This window comes from Sciurus vulgaris (assembly GCF_902686455.1).
Source record: "Sciurus vulgaris genome assembly, chromosome: 5".
Taxonomy (NCBI): domain Eukaryota; kingdom Metazoa; phylum Chordata; class Mammalia; order Rodentia; family Sciuridae; genus Sciurus; species Sciurus vulgaris.
In genome coordinates, this window is record NC_136465.1 from 111,871,463 (window position 1) to 111,890,761 (window position 19,299).

Below are 19,299 nucleotides of genomic sequence, written 5' to 3' on the forward strand. Positions count from 1 at the left end.
AAAAATAAAAATTCAGGAAGAAAAAAATTTTTAAATTCTAAAATAATTTAAAATAAAGGTACTTCATAGTATATGCATAAACCTCTGGCAAATTATTCTTTGTTCTCAGTGTACTGAACACATGAAAATATCCAGCCATGTGCTGTGGCACATGCCTATAATCCCAGAGGCTGGGAAGGTTGACACAGAGTTCAAAGCCAGCCTCAGCAACTTAGTGAGGCCCTAAGCAACTTAGGGAGACCCTGCCTCAAAATAAGAAATAAAAAGAGCTGAGGATGTGGCTCAAAGGTTAAGCATCCTTGGGTTCAATCCCTGGTACCAAAAAAAAAAAAAAATTCAGACACCCAAATAGAAAACATAAGACAATTCATTTAAGACAGGGAATACTTTATTCAAAACCCATCAGAGCAATGGACAGCTTGGGTCTGTGACAAAGCATTCATGTTTTAAAGCATAGGTCAGTAATTGTATATGAGAGCATTACAATGCTACATACAAATTAACTGATCAGACCAAAACTTTTCAATGTTCAAATTAGAATAAGCTTCCCTGTAAAAGCAGCACCTTTGTGACATTTTTAACTTTAGTATTCCTCTCCTTCTTCCTCACCCTCTCCTTCAACAGAATCTACACCAACCTCCTCATAATCTTTCTCTAGGGCAGCCATGTCCTCACGGGCCTCAGAAAACTCTCCTTCCTCCATCCCCTCACCCACGTACCAGTGAACAAAGGCACGCTTGGCATACATCAGGTCAAATTTGTGATCCAGGCGAGCCCAGGCCTCAGCAATGGCTGTGGTGTTACTCAACATGCATACAGCACGCTGAACCTTGGCCAGGTCTCCACCAGGCACCACAGTGGGAGGCTGGTAGTTAATGCCAACCTTGAAGCCAGTGGGGCACCAATCCACAAACTGGATAGTACGCTTGGTCTTGATGGTGGCAATGGCAGCATTGACATCTTTGGGGACCACATCGCCACGGTACAGCAGGCAGCAAGCCATGTATTTACCATGGCGGGGATCACATTTTACCATCTGGTTGGCTGGCTCAAAGCAAGCATTGGTGATCTCTGCTACAGAAAGCTGTTCATGGTAGGCTTTCTCAGCAGAGATGACAGGGGCATATGTGGCCAGAGGGAAGTGGATACGGGGATAGGGCACCAGGTTGGTCTGGAATTCTGTCAGGTCAACATTCAGGGCTCCATCAAATCTAAGGGAAGCAGTGATAGAAGACACAATTTGACCTATGAGCCTATTCAGGTTAGTGTAGGTTGGGCGCTCAATGTCAAGGTTTCTGCGACAGATGTCATAGATGGCCTCATTGTCTACCATGAAGGCACAATCAGAGTGCTCCAGGGTAGTGTGGGTGGTGAGGATGGAGTTGTAGGGCTCAACTACAGCTGTGGAAACCTGGGGGGCTGGGTAAATAGAGAACTCCAGCTTGGACTTCTTGCCATAATCAACAGAGAGCCGTTCCATCAGCAGGGAGGTGAACCCAGAACCAGTTCCCCCACCAAAGCTGTGGAAAACCAAGAAGCCCTGAAGACCTGTGCACTGGTCAGCCTGTTAGAAAAGAAAGATAGAGAAAAGATAATTTTTTATTTTTGTGCTATAATTATAGTAAATAAACTTTCACTTCTCATATATCCCCAAGGGCTTAGATCTTATTTTGACAAATGCTTTTTTTTTTTTTTTCCATACTAGCGATTGAACCCAGCACCTTCCACCTGCTAGACAAGTGCTTCTAACCACTGAACACCTCACCAACCCCATTGACAAATGTTTTTAAACAGTATAGGGGAGCAGGGAAGGTAGTTCAGTGATACAGCATTTGTTTGACATGTGTAATGCTTTTGAATTTGATCCCCAGCACCACAAAAAAAGGAAAAGAAAAAGTAGACCTTCTTGGAATTACTCAGCATTTCTTAAATGAAAAAAACCTCACTATTTACAAAATGATGTCAAAGAGTTCATGTTTTAATTGAATTAAAAAAAAAAAAAACTAAAGGAATAATTTATCTAACCACTATATTTTACTTTTCCTTTTAATAAACAGCATTATTTCAAACATCTTTCTTATGGTCACTAATTTACTGTAAACATACCAGTTTACGAATTCGGTCCAAGACAAGGTCAATGATCTCCTTGCCAATGGTGTAGTGGCCTCGGGCATAGTTATTGGCAGCATCTTCTTTGCCTGTGATGAGCTGCTCAGGGTGGAAGAGCTGACGGTAGGTCCCAGTGCGAACTTCATCTGGAAAAGGAAAGGAAACCAGCCACCCATCACTAATAACCTGCACAAGCATGCTCAACCCCACTGGGGTTTGGGGTGGGGGTGGAGTTGAAGGAGACAATATATGTATGTGATCATTGGAGACCCCAAGACAGACCCAGTCAACTCACCAATGACCGTCGGTTCCAGGTCTACAAACACTGCCCTGGGCACATGCTTGCCAGCGCCTGTCTCACTGAAGAAGGTGTTGAAGGAATCATCTCCTCCCCCAATGGTCTTGTCACTTGGCATCTGGCCATCAGGCTGGATGCCATGTTCCAGGCAGTAGAGCTCCCAGCAGGCATTTCCAATCTGGACACCAGCCTGGCCAACGTGGATGGAGATGCACTCACGCTATGAAAGAAATTATAAAATTAAGCTGTATTAGCATTTTAAATTTTCAATAATTTAAAAAATTATTTCTAGTAATTTACAGGTATTCAAATTTATTTGAGTCATATTGCTAATAAGACAAATGGTTAATGAAAAGCATCTGCTACAAATGCAAATAGGTGTGGTCTGAATAATAATGTCACCTTGGCACAATTTAGCACATGGTGCAAGCCTATTGTTCGCACAGCTATAGTTGAATGGAAGTTTTTTTATGTTTAAAAAATAGCACAAATTTTGTAAAATGAAATAAATTACATTCAAACATTAATTGGAATTTGTTTCCTTTCCCTTTAAAGATGAAGGTTTCTTCTAAATAGGACTTGGTATATTTCAACATGGACATCTGTACTGCAGCTGAGTCTAGAAGCCACACCCTTAATGCAGTCTGTCTGCGGAACCCATCAATACTAGGGGGTTAGAAGAAAGACAAGGTTGGCCTCCTGCACTGCTGCATTGCTGCATTGCTGTGCCTGGTGCTGGCCTGTCTCTTGGCTACATTATTTAACAGAACAAGCTCTATTTCCAGCAACTGCCTACATGATCTCATTGTGCTGCTTTGCCAGTATTCCTCCTCTGACCCAGCCTAGGACCGTGTGCCCGAATTGAAATGAATTAATAAAGATGTACAAGAACAAAAGACAGCTGGATGAAGCAAAATTCTTCTTTGCCGCAATTTTATTACCTTAAAAAAAATTCCCTAAATCTTAAAAAATAAAGATAAAAAAATGTAAAAAACTGAAAAATTTTTAGTACCTTTAAAAAACAGTTTCTAAGTTAGAAACGTATCACACAAGAAGCTACCAAACAAAAGAAAGTCCAGTGAAAGGATAATTAAATATTTATTTAAAACAAAAAAGTATTTCCATTCTGAGAGTCCCTACTCCACTTAACATTCATATTCTTATTCTATAGAGATGTTCCCTATAATTAAAGATTATAGCCCCAAAGAGCTACAATTTCATTGTCTATTCACTGACTTATGGGGGGTGGGGAGCGGGTAAGGGCGTTTCCCTGAGTCCTAACAATTAGGGTACCCCAGGCTTCACAAAGTGGGCTTTCTCACTCCTCTCTAATCATGCAGCCACGACAGTCTAGGTCCCTGGATCTCTGTCTCTCTCCCTCAGAGCAGGGCATCCTCACTGTCAAGTGAATTTTTGCTCCTCAAGAAAAAAATGTCATCTAAATTTTAACAGTGAGTGACAATATCTTTTGAGGCCCCCAGTTCCACGATGATGAAAGGTTTTTATTATAAGTCTGTTCCTGACAGGTTTAGTGAGGCGAACCGCGCCCAACGCCAGGGAAGCAAGAAACAAACAACTCCGCCCCTGCGCCTCCCTGACACCGGCTGCCAAAGGCTCAGCAGAAACTAAACATTTTTTTTTTTCCCCTTTAATACGTGGGTTTCTTTCTAAAATGCCAACAACCCCGTGAGGGTTCTTTTTATACAAACCTAAGGCTCCGTTTTGTCTCTGTCCTTTCCTGCCCCCTCAATCCCCGCCTCCCAGCTAACTCCACTTGTCGGCCCCATTTTTTTTCCCTTTTTTTTTGACTCCTCCTCCTCCCCTCCCTGCTCCTAGGAACCATAGGAGAAAGAAAAGGGCTTCTCGGAATTACACGAATACCTTGCTCAGAAATGCAAGGGCCCGGCACAGTACACTTCTGCACCGCCTTTCCGGGCCCCACACCCTTGCGTCATGACAGATGGGCTGCTTGTGGTCTCGTAGGGTTCTCGCGTAACAAAAAGTCCCTCGCGCCGCCTTTGCTCTTCCCCATTATTCTCCTGCGTCCTGAGCACATTTCTACTCGGATTTCTGCACCCATACTGGGTTGGCGGCGGGGTTTAAGGACTTAGGGTATACCAAAACTAAACTTCACATAACGTAAGACTACCCGTACCCAAAGAAGTTACAAAAGAAAAGAGCTTAAGGTTTTCCAAGTAGATCCCGGGGGATTGACTCCACCCACCGGCCACAAAGAGCTGGAGAAAACAAGATTCTTACCATGGTTGCTGCTACGCGGCTGCTGAGCAGATGGCGGAGAGGAGAGGAGAGGTTGTTGCTTCTTACAGCGCGACTCTTAGGCGGTCGATGTAAGAGAACCTGCGGCGCATAGGCGGATGCGGCTCCCTATATACAACTCGGTCACCATGGGGATGGGCCAGGGCCTTTTCCTGTTGGTCCAGACCCCACAATCTGCCCAGAGAAGCCACGACAAGAGAGTGGTGATTGGTGCAAACGACATGGGATGAGGTAATCTCTCCCCCACCCCTTTTCCCCTAGCATCCATAGACTGTTTGCATCCTTCAGACAAAGAGACCGTGCAAAGGCAGTCAACCGAGCATCCATTATGGGGTGGGGTTGGGGAGGGGCGAAAAGGGAAGAAAGAAAACGGGTCGGATTTGAGTTTTTTTGCTCAAACCTCAAACTACAGTTAAAATCACTTATGTAAGGGTTTTCCTACATTCGGTCACAGAATTTATGTTGTGATTAAATAATTATGGAAAATTACCGCCAGCCTTTCTCTCATAGTATATTAAACTCGACTACATTTGTTTAGGGTTCAGGATCTCTAATTGCTTTAAAAATAAAGGCGAGAAAGTGGGAGTGATTGTTAAAATGACTTGGGTGAATGTGATTTAAAAAAAAAATTAGAAAAGATGCAGCATAGTCATTCAAAATGATTTCTTCAAATAATTTTAGACCTTTTACACACGCACACCAAATAGCTAAACAAAAGTGGAAAATGGAAAGAACATAGGAATTAGAGAATGCAAATGGTTCTAACATGCAATAATTAAGAGCTATTGTATATATGGTAGTTAAATAGTTTACCAGAGATATTCCTTTACCAGAACTCTGTATATATTTGTGTGGTGAATTGGGAAAATACAAGAAGAAGGAATTCAGTTCAGAAGCTATTACTAGTTATATTTCTGCATGCTCTCTTTTTTGAAAAATATCAAACAAAAAATTTGAAGCTCCAAATTTAAAAAAAGAGTTGTATAACGTAAAAGGAAGACTATTTTGTTATATTGCCTCCATCCACAGAGCACTGTGTAACAGTCAGCTCAGCTGCATTTCACTTTTATTTAGTTCTTATGTGAATTTGGTAAATAGCCTCTTCTGAGTTTGGGCTTCTGACTGTGGGAATTGTACTGCCTCACACCCTTGCTATTCAACTAGAGGCTGCAATAGTTGCTCAATTGCCCCTTGGGACAAAAAGGCTTTGCTTTCACCCCTAGGAAAAGGATTGCAGTAACATTCTTTTGCTATTTAGAAAGGCACCATTATCAGCAAGGATGGGTTATGCAGAATAAGGCTCTGAACTGTGGACCACTTAACATCGCTGAAGAAATTTCAGAAGTAATGAGGTTCGTTTGGCCACCAAAATTGAAAATCTGGATTTTGTCAGACATTTTTCCTTTCGGTTTTCAACGACACATTTTCAGGGTCTGCAGCACTATTTACAATGCTTTGCAGAGCCCATTCATTCCCGCTTGGTTGGCAGGCAGAGCAGGGTGTGGGAGGGAGGGACTTGAGAAGACAGCTGCTGCAGGTTGTGGTGTGACAATGGCAGCCATGGATTTTTCTAGCCTACCATCATGGCTGCGCGCTACTTGTTCAAATTTGCTGCAGTCATCTTTTCTAGAAAAAATAAAACTCGACACACAAATCATCTACTTCTTGCGTATTTCATGGAGAAAATAATCCTCCATCATCTCTATCACTTTAGCAAATAAAAGTATATTTCAGTAAAAAGGAAGATTAAGGATGTTTTGAATGCTTCTTTCTGAACCTATAAATACATTTAGCAAAAATAAGAATAATCGCCCTAGAGAGCATAAGAATTAACAAGTAGCTCATTCAAAAATACTTCTTCAAAATTTTAATTTTGAAAAAAAAAATCAGACAGTTCTTGATAAAGTGTTTGAATATTTTTGGAAAGAGAAGCACAGTCTTGAATTTTGTTTTCTTTACAATATAAAAGACTAAATAAGGAAAATTTCATTTCATTTCCCCAGTAGTCAGTTATTTATGCAATTTACAGAGGATTAAATAAGAAGAGGGTTCATGCAATTGATTCTTTGTAATTCTATCTCAGAGCCATTCTGTTCCTTATGAAAATGAAGATTTTTCCCCTCCCTTTGGAAATAAGTAACAATGAGATCTAGGTCAGAAATAGGCTATTTAAGTACTGATAATCATAAATACATAAACGGGAGATCAAGGGAAATAACCAACTTAACCAATTTGTCCTTTTTGTTCCTTATCTGATTTAATAGCATTCAAACAATGGAAAGCAAAAAAAAAAAAAAAAAAAAAAATTTTTTTTTACTAATATCGTTTTTTGACTAATTTTTTAAACTTATGTCATATACATGAATAAGTATTCTGTTAAGATTCACTCTATAGATAGTAAAGCATAAAACACTTTTATTTCATAATATTTGTGGAATTTTAATTATTTATTTGCATGTCTACACCTTTCTTCCATTAAAATGTGTCCTATTACCTGCCAAAATGCCAAGCATACAGTAGACATTATTTATGGTGTTTGTTTGTTTTTGGTACTGGGGATTGAACTCAGGGGTGCTTAACCACTGAGTCACATCCTCAGTCCTTTTTATTTTTTATTTTGAGATAGGGTCTTGATAAGTTGCTTAGGGCCTCACTAAATTGCTGAAGCTGGCCTCAAACTTGAAGATCCTCCTGCCTCAACCTCTCAAGTTGCTGGGATTACAGGCCTATACCACTGCACCCACTGTTTTTGTTGAATTAAACAGCTCTCTGTGCAAGTTTTTATTAACTATTTTCATGGCTAGTAATTTAAGGATATTTAACAAAGTATTTTGTATATGTAATAAGCATTTACTGTGTGGCTGTAGTGAACCCAGGAGAATCTTCATTAGTGGGGAACTCAGAGGTCATGGCATGGTCTCTTTTTGTTTTTGTTTTGTTTTGTTGTTTGTTTTGGCGTTGCTGTTGTTTTTTCAGTACTAGGGAATAAACCCAGGGGTAACTTACCACTGAGCTACATCCTCAGTCTTTTTTTTTTTTTTTTTTTTTTTTTCCATTTTGAGACAGTCTTTCTCTAAGTTGCCAAAGCTGGCCTCAAACTTGTGATTCTCCTGCCTTATGTTCCTGGATTATAGGCATGTGCCACCACACTGGGCGCATGGTCTCTTTTCTTTAGAATCTTCTGACCTAAGGAAAGAATTAAGACACATACATTTATACAGGTTTGAAAATAATGTGTTTGAATTTGTATGGAGAGGTACCTTGTTGGATTCATTACATGACCCTGTGCATCATAACTTATGTAGGAAACAAGAGACTTGTCTAACACTTTCTTGTTTTACTTATTCACCTCCTATTCATCTCTAAACCCATTTCAATCTTGATACAACTCTTCCCACTCCTTGAAACTAAAACCCTTCCACATTTGTTGCTAAATTCACTGGATACTTTTTAGTTCTTATTGTGCCATGATAACCTTTATCACAGTCCACTACTTTCTTTTTCTTGAGACAATAGCTTCCCTTGACCTCAAAAACTTTCTGGGTGTGGTGGTGTGCACCTGTAAATCCTAGTGACTCCTGAGGATCACAATTTTGAGGCTAGCCTCAGCAATTTAGCAAGACCCTGTTCTCAAAATAAAATGGGCTGAGGATATAGCTAGTGGTAGAGTATCCCTGGGTTCAATCCCCAGTACCACAAAACAAAAACAAAAACAAACCTATGTGTGCACGCCTCTAATTCCAGCTACCAGGAGGATAAGAAAGGAGGAGCACAAGTTTGAGGGCAGCTTGGGCAAATCTGGTGAGATTTTGTCTTAAAATATAAAAGGGCTGTGTATATAGCTCAGTAGTAAAGCACTTGCCTAGCATGAATGAAGCCCTGAGTTTAATCTTCTACTACATAAAAATAAAACAAGACCTATATGTGTTCTGGGTTTCCTTCCCACATTTTGTTTCTAGTCAGTCTTTATTGGTTCTTCCTCCTTTCTCTAATCTTCAAATGCTGGAGTTCCTCAAGGTTCAGACCTTTACTTCATTTTGTTGTAATATATGTGATCTCATCTATTCTTAGTGAATGGCAAGTACATTCATTCCCAAGCTCAAAATCCTTTTTATATGCTATTACTTGGTATCTTTTCTTAACTCCAGATCATGTAGTAAACTTCTTTGGATTTATTATTATTATTTATTTACCATGCTGAGGATAGGACCCAGGGTCTCATGAATGCTAAGCAAGTTCTCCATCACTGAGTTATAGCCCCAGACCCTGACAGAGTGTTTTGAACTTTATTCTAAAGGAGTTTGAGCATGAATCCATAAACTGTGAAGCCTTTACATTCTTATAGAAAAGAATGGAAAATCTGTGAAAAAAGAGCATTTTTGTAAAATTAATCTGACATTTTTGTAAAATTAATCTGCATGAGGTAGGGGAAAAGACTGGAGACAAAGCAACCACAAGGATTTTATTGCAATAATCAAAGCAAAAGGCCTCAGATCATCATTACTTAGAGTGAGAATGGATAGAAAAGGAAAATGGAATCGGCTATTCATAGGAAGCATGTTAGTGGTGATTGGTTGGAGTCAAAATTAACCCTTGAAGTTTTTAGCCCAGAACACTGTGAGAATGAAATGGTAATGGTGCTGCTGATAGAAAAAGGGAAGTTGAAGAGATGCGAGTCTGAGCAGGAAATGTGTATGTATTGAGGAATGGTGTTGAGGGCATGACACCTCAGTCTTATATTCTCTCTAAAAATCTGAACGTCATAGAGGGATTGAGGCCGAATGCTTGGAGACTGCTGAGAATCTCATATTGGTACTGTTTAACGAAAGATCAAGACTGAAGTGTTGGAGATGTATATTTAGAGTATGAATTACATGAACATTGTTCTAATGCTGGTGATATATTATTTAAAAAAATAGATTTCTCCAAATGTAACCCAGAATTTCAATTTATGCCACTGAATGGGAAAGGGGTAGATTTGGGGAATATTTAGGAGGTTGATTTACCAGATTTAGGAATAGATTTAATAAATTAAAAATAGAGGCTGGGTAAAGTTCAATGGTAGAGCACATGCTTAGCATGCCCAGGGCCCCGGGTTTAAACCTCAGAACCAAAATAATGACAATGATAAAAAAAAAAAAAAAAAAAAAAAAAAAAAAAAAAACAGTAAAGGACTGCAAGAAAAAGAAGTGTCAGAAAAGGAAATGAAGGAAGAGATAAAGCAGCAGATGATATTATAGAAACAAAGGAGAATGTCAAGAAAGAGGGCTGTGGCTGGGGGGTGGGATTTTAGGGGTGGGGTGTGTGCTTAGCATGTTCAAAGTCCTGTGTCAATCCTCAACACGAGAGAGAGGGAGAGGGAGAGGGAGAGGGAGAGAGAGAGAGAGAGAGAGAGAGAGAGAGAGAGAAAACTGAATAATATTGAATACTGCAGAGGAATTTTTAAATAAAGACAGAAGAGTGCTCATTAGATATAGCAACAAGGAAATCAGCAAGGCTTTGGCATGAAAGATATAAAAAATGTATACTACCCCATAGGAGTTCAAGATCCAAAGATGGAAAGTGTTACTACAATACAGTATGTTGAATGTAGTGAGATAGAGGTCAGAGCAGGACTGACCTGACAGAAAGACAAGCTGGTTGTATGGTTTTTGACATACTGTGGGTTTACATTTCCCAACTGCCTCTGCATCCTTTGTGAAATGATCATATGTGTCCATCTCACACTGACTTCCTAAGGCATGTTTAAGTGCTAGATTTCCCTTAAATTCTCTAACAAAACACATCTCAAACTCTAAATTAAACAAGGGAATGGACATGATTATTTTAACACAATGAATTTACCTTTACCTTTATTTCAGAGTCCAGTAACAATCAATGTATTGAGTGAACTGGCTTTCACTATGTGTGCCCTTGAAAGACTCTCTACTGAATTCACCTTGGCCAAATTTCAATGCTAAAAATTTAGAATTCAGAATTTTATTTCAAGCTTTACATGCTTTTTTCTTAAACTCTGTCAACACAATATTACTAATTTTTTTTTTTTGATAACCATGATAAGAATTATCTGTAGTCATTCTGATTACTGAGTCTTATTTATTTAGGGAAGAATTTTTATGGGTATAGCAGAAATAAATATTAATAAGGGGCTGGGGTTGCAGCTCAGTGGCAGAGTGCTTGCCTAGCACATGTGAGACACTGGGTTCGATCCTCAGCACTGCATAAAAAAATAAACAAAAAATAAAGGTATTGTATCCATCTACAATTAAAAATATTTTAAAAACAAATAAATATTAAATGAATTCCTATCTGAGAAATAAGACAAAAAAATAAAATAACACAATGCATACCTGTACTCTGTAGTATAAAAATGTATCTCCCACATTGGAATATAATGCTTTGAAGTGACTCATGAATGTTTAGTCATTTACTGAACTATTTTTTTTTAACAAAATATATGAGCTAAAATACACATTTTAATTTGTAATGTCATTCTGGCATATTGAGATAGTTTCTTACCCAAGCTTACTGATGAAATCTGACATTTGAGAACAGTGAACAGAACTTAAAGAGGCTCAAAGACATTCTGAGAATAGAAAGAAAAGGAAATGGAGGTAACAGTAATCTCAATTTTCATTGAACAGTTTATAATTTGGTTGCATTTTATTGACCCAAATTACACACACTTACAAGAATGCACGTTGAACCACCTCTGTCCAGTCCCCTTCCTTTCCTCAAGCAGATGGAAATTAGGTGGCAGATTGGGAAGGTTGCCATGGTGCACTGGCTACAGGGATTTAATGGGAATCAAAAGAAGCTCCAGAGTCCCCTCCCCCCACCATCCAAATGTAGGTTTCTCTCTTTTCTTTCAAATCCTTGTCTTAATTAATTCCATCTTGTAGATAAACCAGAGTGAGACTGACTTACCAGTGAACAAAAAAAATTTAATGTCTGCAAAAGTGTTTATTGATGCATTGAACTTGACTTAAAACAGAGAATTACCATTGGACTATTTTTATATATAGCTAGACACATAAAAAAGTCAGAATTCATTTTTAAAATGTCTTATACAACAATCCTCCATCTTCAAGATTTATATTTGATACTAGTTTTATTTCCCTGGATGACCTGTAGATATCTCAAGTTAAATAAATCTAAAGAGAATTAGGTTGTTTTTCCCCATTACTCTTCTCAGCATTTTATATTCTCATTTATTTTATATTCTCAATATCAGTTTGTTGTCATCATCTTGCTGGTCTACTAAGCCAGATTAAAATAATAATAACTTCACATAATGCATATTATGTTCTAGACACTATTCTAAGTACTTTATGTATATTACTTCATATGTTAACTACAACTGGTCATTAAATTCTGTCAATTATATTTCAGAATTATCTTACTTAATAAGTAATTGCAGAATGAAAAAAAGAAATCTAAAGCTCGAACAATTTATTTTTTAGCCAAAGGGCCTGCTGCAAGAGCAAGATGAGGCAGAATATTTAGTACTCAGTATTTGAAGTTTTCTCTTTAAGCATTGCATATATTAATCTAAGTTCAAAGTAGAAAATGTCCCTCTAAAACATGTTGGAATGATTCTGTACACCAGTGTATACCAGCTAAAGTAGTTGTGGTAGTAGTGAAAAATACAGATTTCTAGCTAGGGCACAATGGCACATACCTGTAATTCAAGTTACTCCAGAGACTGAGATAGAAGGATTTTTTCAGCCCAGGAGTTCAAGACCAACTCAGGCAACATAGAGAGACCCCGTCTCAAAAAACAAATAGATAAATAAATAGGGTTCAGAATGTAGCTAAGTGGTAGAATGCTTTGTTAATGTGTGTGAGACCCTGCAGAAAGAAAAGGCTGCAGGTTTTTTCTTTCTTCCCTTCATCTGTTTATATGCACAACAATCTGGGTTTTTTTTTTTTTTGTAGTACTGGATATTGAACCCAGGCACATTCTACTACTGAGTTGAAACCTCAACTCTTTCAATTAATGTCTTCATTTTTTAAATCTGAAACAGTGTCTCAATAAATTGCCCAGTCTGGCCTGGAGCTTGTGATCCTCCTGCCTCAGCTTCCTGAATAGCTGAAATTACAGGCTTGCACCTGGCTATAATCAATCTGTTATTCTAGTATAGAGCTTATTAGAACTATAGGGGTTTGCACAAGGTAACATAGCCTGAAATAAGTCCCCTCTTTTGTAAGACTGTCTCTGGATATAGTACATTTTAATAAATATTTCCACTATTATTCTTTTTTTTTTTTTAATGATTTCAGTGTTTTTAGATATGTAAGAGAGATGTACCCTCCCCCCTCATGTTACTAAGCAACCTATCATTCAGTTGCTAGGAGACAGACTAGCAAGGTTGGGGGTACTTCAGTTTCCAGTTATCACATTTCATATCATGTGACTATACCCTGGAGAGTTTTATAGCTTTGAAGAAAAGAAAAAAGTTAATGGTATGTAGAAAGGATAGAGAGACAGAGGTTGGGGAATAAGGGAATAAAACAAGGAAAATAGCAAGGTATTTTGAGAAGAGTGTGAGTTTGGCAAGGAAAGGCTATTATGCAATTTCCTGAATGAGTCATAGAAAAACCTTAAATTGCTAGTGCTGAATTTCATATCTGCATGCTTCTACCTTTTCTAAAAACAAATTAGAGAATCAGCTTTTAGAAGAAGACCCTTCAGATAGCTTTCACAAATATATCCAGAAGTGTGGAAATCAATATTTAACTCCAATAGACGATGGCAATTACAAACAAGGCACATATTTAAAATTCTCAAGTCAGATACACAACACTATTTTCTTCCATTTTCTCCTCAAAATAGTAAAAAAGTAGGCATTCTGAGGGAGATTAGAATGTGAATGATCTTCAAATTCAGAGGCAATGTGGTCATATAGGCTATTGTGCAGTATGTGTTTCTGTACAAAATTTTATAAATATAAAGGGGAGACAGAAGAAGCTTCTATGCTCTACCTGTAGAATTCTGGGTATCTGACATAAGAAACCGGTTCCAGGTTTTGTTGTGTTCATGTGAAAGGCTGAGTCTTTGTGTCTCTGTGGTATTTACTGCTGCTAGCGACCAGGAAGCTTCCCAGTGATTGTTGCTAGGTCCTCATAGGCCTATTTGCCTGAAACCTTAGTCAGTGCCAGAAACACCAGAGATAAAAATCATTGCAAAAAATCCCACTCCCGTTATCCCCACTGGTTTTACAGCAAACAGTCCATTTTGTGCTCAGTTGAAAATCAGTGTACAATGGAAACTTCACACAAAGAACTCATCCTCAGCTTATTTATGAACTTCAGATCTCCAGTGCAGAACACTGAGAAGATATTGGGGAACAGTTTAAAAGAATGGTGTGGTGGTAAACACCTATAATCCTATAAGGCTGAGGTAGGAGGATCATCAGTTTGAGGCCAACCTGGGCAACTTAGTGAGGTTGTATAACAAATTTTTTAAAAATGAAAAGGGTTGGGAATATAGATCAATAGTAAAGTGCCCCTGGACTCAATCCCCAGTATGGAGGATAGCAGGTGGAAGGGGAGAATCTAAGACCAAGAGCATAGACAGGAAAGATTTTATCAGATTTAGGTACTTTCAGTTCCTAGGCACAATGGTCCTCAACATTTACTGATACCTTGAGGTCACCATAAGAGTACACTAAAGCAATGGTGCAAATGATGGTACCATTTTCACAAAAGGATTCCAGAAGATTCTGGTTAAAGATCCATATCATCATCATCCCCAGAAGTGACTGACATTATCTTTCAAAATTAGACATCTTGGTTCTTGGATAAACTCCACTAATCAATACAATCCACTTACTCAAGCCATCCAGTATAAACACAGACTTACACTGTGTTCCTGTATGTCTCCTCCCCAGAAATAGATGGTTACAACTCTGAACTTGGAAACAATTATAAATCTGGGCTCAGATTTAGAAAATATTAATGTTGAGATGACATTAATATATACTTATATCTGGCACCTAGACTTCAAAAGAAGGTCTGATTGTTCTGAATTTTATGAATACGTAATGAAAGCTAAGTACTTAAGATTTATTATCTTATTTATTTATTTATTTTTATTTTTTGCAGTGCTGGGGATTGAACCCAGGGCCTTGTACTTGCAAGGCAAGCACTCTACCATCTGAGCTATATCTCCAGCCCTTATTATCTAATTTAATTCTCAAAATAATTTGAGGAGATAGGTACAGTTATATTCACTATTGTACTCAGTTGAGGAAACAGGTTCAGAGAAGTTAAATAATATACCCAAAATCTCTCATAACAAATAAATGGCAAAACAAACATTCAAACCTGCTTCTATCTGGCTTCAGTTTTTGACTCTCAACAATTACTCTGTATATTTTATTTAGTGGAGAATGTTTTCAATATGGAAATATATTGTGTAGTATTGTATTGTTTCAAGGTGAAGAGCACAGGCTCTGGAATCCCTCTATTGCTTTATAGGATGGGATGGTACCAGAATGTCTGCTTATTCTAGGGTTGGCCTTGCCACAAGGACCCTATTAAGACAATCCTTTAGAGTCCAGAATTCTACCTCCCTGGGTTTCCTCAAATCTAGTTATTCAATTGGGAATTGCGCCCTATGGGGTCTTTAGATGGATGGTTCCTACTGGGTTCAGAAATCCTAATTCTGTCAATCTGATAGTTATTTTGTGTTTTGTTTTGTTTTGTTTTTCACACAAAGACTTGTCCCTAGAATCACCCTGCATTCATCTGATCTCCTCCTCCTTTAAACAGGAGATCATTTGGGGGAATGAGGGACCATGTGGTCTGAATTATAACTTAGAATATTTCTTTAAAAGATCAGTCTGAAGGACTACAGTATTTTACATTACTCAGAGCTAGGTTCAGTGTCTGAGAACCACATTGTATTAAAATCTTCATTTCAGTATAAAGTCTGCTTTTCCTTTGCATCATTAAAATGTCCATTTAGTTGATATTTTTGGAACAAAGAGAGATTTTATTTTTTAATTTTCTGGCAGTACCAGAGATTGAACCTGGGCCTTGCACACTAAGCTACATCCCCAACCCTTTTTTAAATTTTGTGACGGGATCTCATTAAGTTGCCCAGTTCATAAGTTCAGAATCATAAGTTCTGGCCTTGAACTTATGATTCTCTTGCTTCAGTCTCCTGAGTTGATATATATTTTTTTTATTTTAAAAAACTTTTCTTGGGGCTGGGGCTATAGCTCAGTGGCAGAGCACTTGCCTAGCATGTGTGAGGCACTGAGTTCGATCCTTAGCATACTCACTAGCATACATGAGACTCAAGGTTTGATCTTCAGCGCCACATAAAAATAAAATAAAGGTATTGTGTCCACCTACAACCAAAACAAAATATTAAATAAAAACAATGTGTCAACAGTGTAGCTTCAGTGAAAAGTAGTCCATCTTTCAGTGAAAAGTAGTCCATCTTTGTATCACTTGGCATCATATTGCTGGACTTCATATATCATATAAATGAAGGAAGTTATTTGTTTAGTGATGTGTGCTAGTACAAGTTTTTTTTTAAGTGAGGGAATAAGCATATACCTCCAAGCACCATCCTTAATAAAATTTGTGTTCACCGTTTGACACAGGACAAGCTATAATATGACCCAGGTCTTCTCAGAACATTGACTATATCTGGTAGTGTCTTATCAGAGAAGATACAATATAGGTTGCAGGGTGTTTTAGTCAGTTTTTCCTTCACTGTAACCAATCGGCCTGACAAAGAACAATTTTACAGGAGAAAAAATTATTTGGTGCTTATAGTTTCAAAGGTCTCAGTCCGTAGTCAGCTTCATTGCTCTGGGCCCAAGGTGAGACAGAACATCATGGCAGAAGAGTGTGTTGGAGAAAAGCAGCTCAGGACATGGTTACCAGGAGCAGAGAGAGAGAGAGAGAGAGAGAGAGAGAGAGAGAGAGAGAGCGCAAGCTCCTCTCACTAGGGACAAAATATATAATATATACCCAAAAGGCACACCAGGTATCCCTACCTCCTCCAGCCACATCCTACCTGCCTACAGTTACCACCTAATTAATCTATTCAAGTATCTTAATGAACTGATCAGGTTAAGACTCTCATAATCTGATCATTTTACCTCTAAACTTTCTTGCATTGTCTCACACAGAGCTTTTGGGGGACACCTCATATCTAAATCTTAACACAAGGATAGCACATGTTTTTCATTATAGTATCTATGGGTAGCTTTTGGATTCTGAGATGATCACCCAAAGAATCTTTATTGAAATTTATAGATAATTGGCTTTGTCTCTACATATGAGAAGTCTTGTGATCTGACTTTGGCAATTATTAGAAAAATGGGATTTAAAAATTCTGACTCCTATTGCTAAATGATTTGAGGATATCTATGATAATAGGTAATATTTCTTAAATTATTACCATATGCCAATCTCTCATTTATTCTTCACTACAACTATGAGAAGGAAATACTATAATTTTCTCCATTTTACAGATGACGAAATTGAGACACAAAAGTATAAGTTGCCAAAAGTCACCAAGTAAATAATAGAGCCACAGTTAAAACCCAGGCTAAGTTCTATTTTTTAAAAATCTCTTATATATTAATTCTTTTTATATATATATAATATATATGTGTGTGTGTGTATATATATATATATACACACACACACACAAACACACATATATATATTTAGTTGCAGATGGACACAGACCTTTATTTTACTTATTTATTTGTATGTGGTACTGAGGATTGAACCCAATGCCTCACATATGCTAGTGAGCCACAACCCCAGCCCCACAAGTTCTAATTCTTTATAGTCTTTCTGGTATAATTTCTTATGCTAAATACAAATCAAGATGTACATTTAGTTATATTCCAGTGATTTTATTAAAAAACAGAATATAGTACCATTAGTTCAGTGTTTTCCCAATGTTTTTGACTAGTAAAGTTGACTAGTACAGTGCCTTATTGTTTATAAAGAACTTTCACATCTATTATCTCATTTAATCTATACAACTATGTGGAATAGATATTGTCACATAAGACAGAAACTCACATAAGTTTTTTGGGGGGTCTGGGGGGTACCAAGGATTGAACTCAGGGCACTTGACCACTGAGCCACATCCCCAGCCCTATTTTGTATTTTATTTAGGGACAGGGTCTCACTGAATTGCTTAGCACCTCACTTTTGCTGAAGCTGGCTTTGAACTCCATGATCCTCCTGCCTCAGCCTCCTGAGCCACTGGGATTACAGATGTGCGCCATGATGCCTAGCCTCACATAAATTCTTGATAGTGAATGTATCTAAACTTAGGTTTCATTCTTTTTCCACTATTTCAGAGATATTTTTCAGCAATAATCTATAATCATTTAATGAAATTTACCTAGTAATGTTTCCTAACATGGAAGATGTGATAGGAAAGGAACAGAGATAAAAGATGAGTTTATGCTTACAAAGAAATGGGGGCCAGGCACAGTGGTATACTCCTGTAATCCCAGTGGCTTGGGAAGCTGAGGCAGGAGGATCACAATTTAAAGCCAGCCTCAGCAATTCACTGAGGCTCTAAGCAACTTAGCAGAGAACCCTGTCTCTCAATAAAAAATAAATAAGAACCGGAGAAGTGGCTCAGTGGTTAAGCACCCCTGTGTTCAATCCCTGGTACCTATTAATAATAATAATAATAATAGCAACAACTAAGGGTGTGCCTCAGTGGTATAGGGCCTGAGTTCAATCCATAGTATCACAAAATAAATAAATAAGTAGGGAAATTTAAATATAGACCAAGGAATTGTTGTTAATTTATTAGATATGATAATGACATGGATATTATGTAAACAACTATTCACATTTGTTAACAATTGATACTGAAGTATGTAGGCTGCACTATGATGCAGGGGGCACCTGCCTGTAATTTCAGCTACTAGGGAAGCTAAGGCAGGAGGATCCCAAGTTTGAGAGCAGCCTGGGTAACTTAGCAAGACCTACCTCAAAATAAAAATAAAAAGGGTTGAGGATGTAGCTCAGTGGTAGATCCCTCCTGGATGCAATTCCTGATACATACATACACATATACATAAAACTGAAGTATATAGTGATGAAATATGACTTAAAATAATAAAAAGAGAGACAAGCTGGGTGCGGTAGCACACGCCTATAATCCCAGTGGCTGGGGAGGCTGAGGCAGGAGGATTGGAAGTTCAAAGCCAGACTCAGCAAATAGAAAGGTCCAAAAGCAACTCAGTAAGACTCTGTCTCTAAATAAAATATAAAAAAAGGGCTGGGGATGTGGCTCAGTGGGTCAGCACCCCTGGGTTCAATGCCTGGTACCAAAAAAAAAAAAAAAAAAGAAAAAAAAAAGAGAGAGAGAAATGAATAAAATGTTGTAAAGTCTTTGATAATCAAATCTAGATGATGAGTATATGAGGGTTAACTGTATTACTTTACTTTTGAGGGTTTCTGAATATCTTCATAAAAATTTTTGAAAAGCTAGTTACAGAAGACATATAACAATACTCCATTTTTCCAGAATTCAAGAGCTATTATTATGGATACTATGATGCAGATCAAAGTCCAGATCTCTCTTTACTCAGGTACTTGTTGCTTGGCTG

The 19,299-nt window shown here is 37.9% G+C and overlaps 1 protein-coding gene across 1 annotated transcript; it reads right to left on the bottom strand.

Annotated features, from left to right (window-relative positions):
- Positions 1 to 370: 370 nt before the first annotated feature.
- TUBA1A (tubulin alpha 1a) lies at positions 371 to 4,811 on the bottom strand. The gene is made up of 4 exons (XM_079139619.1): positions 4,667 to 4,811; positions 2,405 to 2,627; positions 2,107 to 2,255; positions 371 to 1,564 (listed from the first exon to the last, which is right to left on the bottom strand). The coding sequence occupies exons 1-4, from the start codon at positions 4,667 to 4,669 to the stop codon at positions 584 to 586; spliced, it is 1,356 nt and encodes a 451-aa protein (XP_078995745.1). The 5' UTR covers positions 4,670 to 4,811; the 3' UTR covers positions 371 to 583.
- Between the last annotated feature and the right edge of the window lie 14,488 nt (positions 4,812 to 19,299).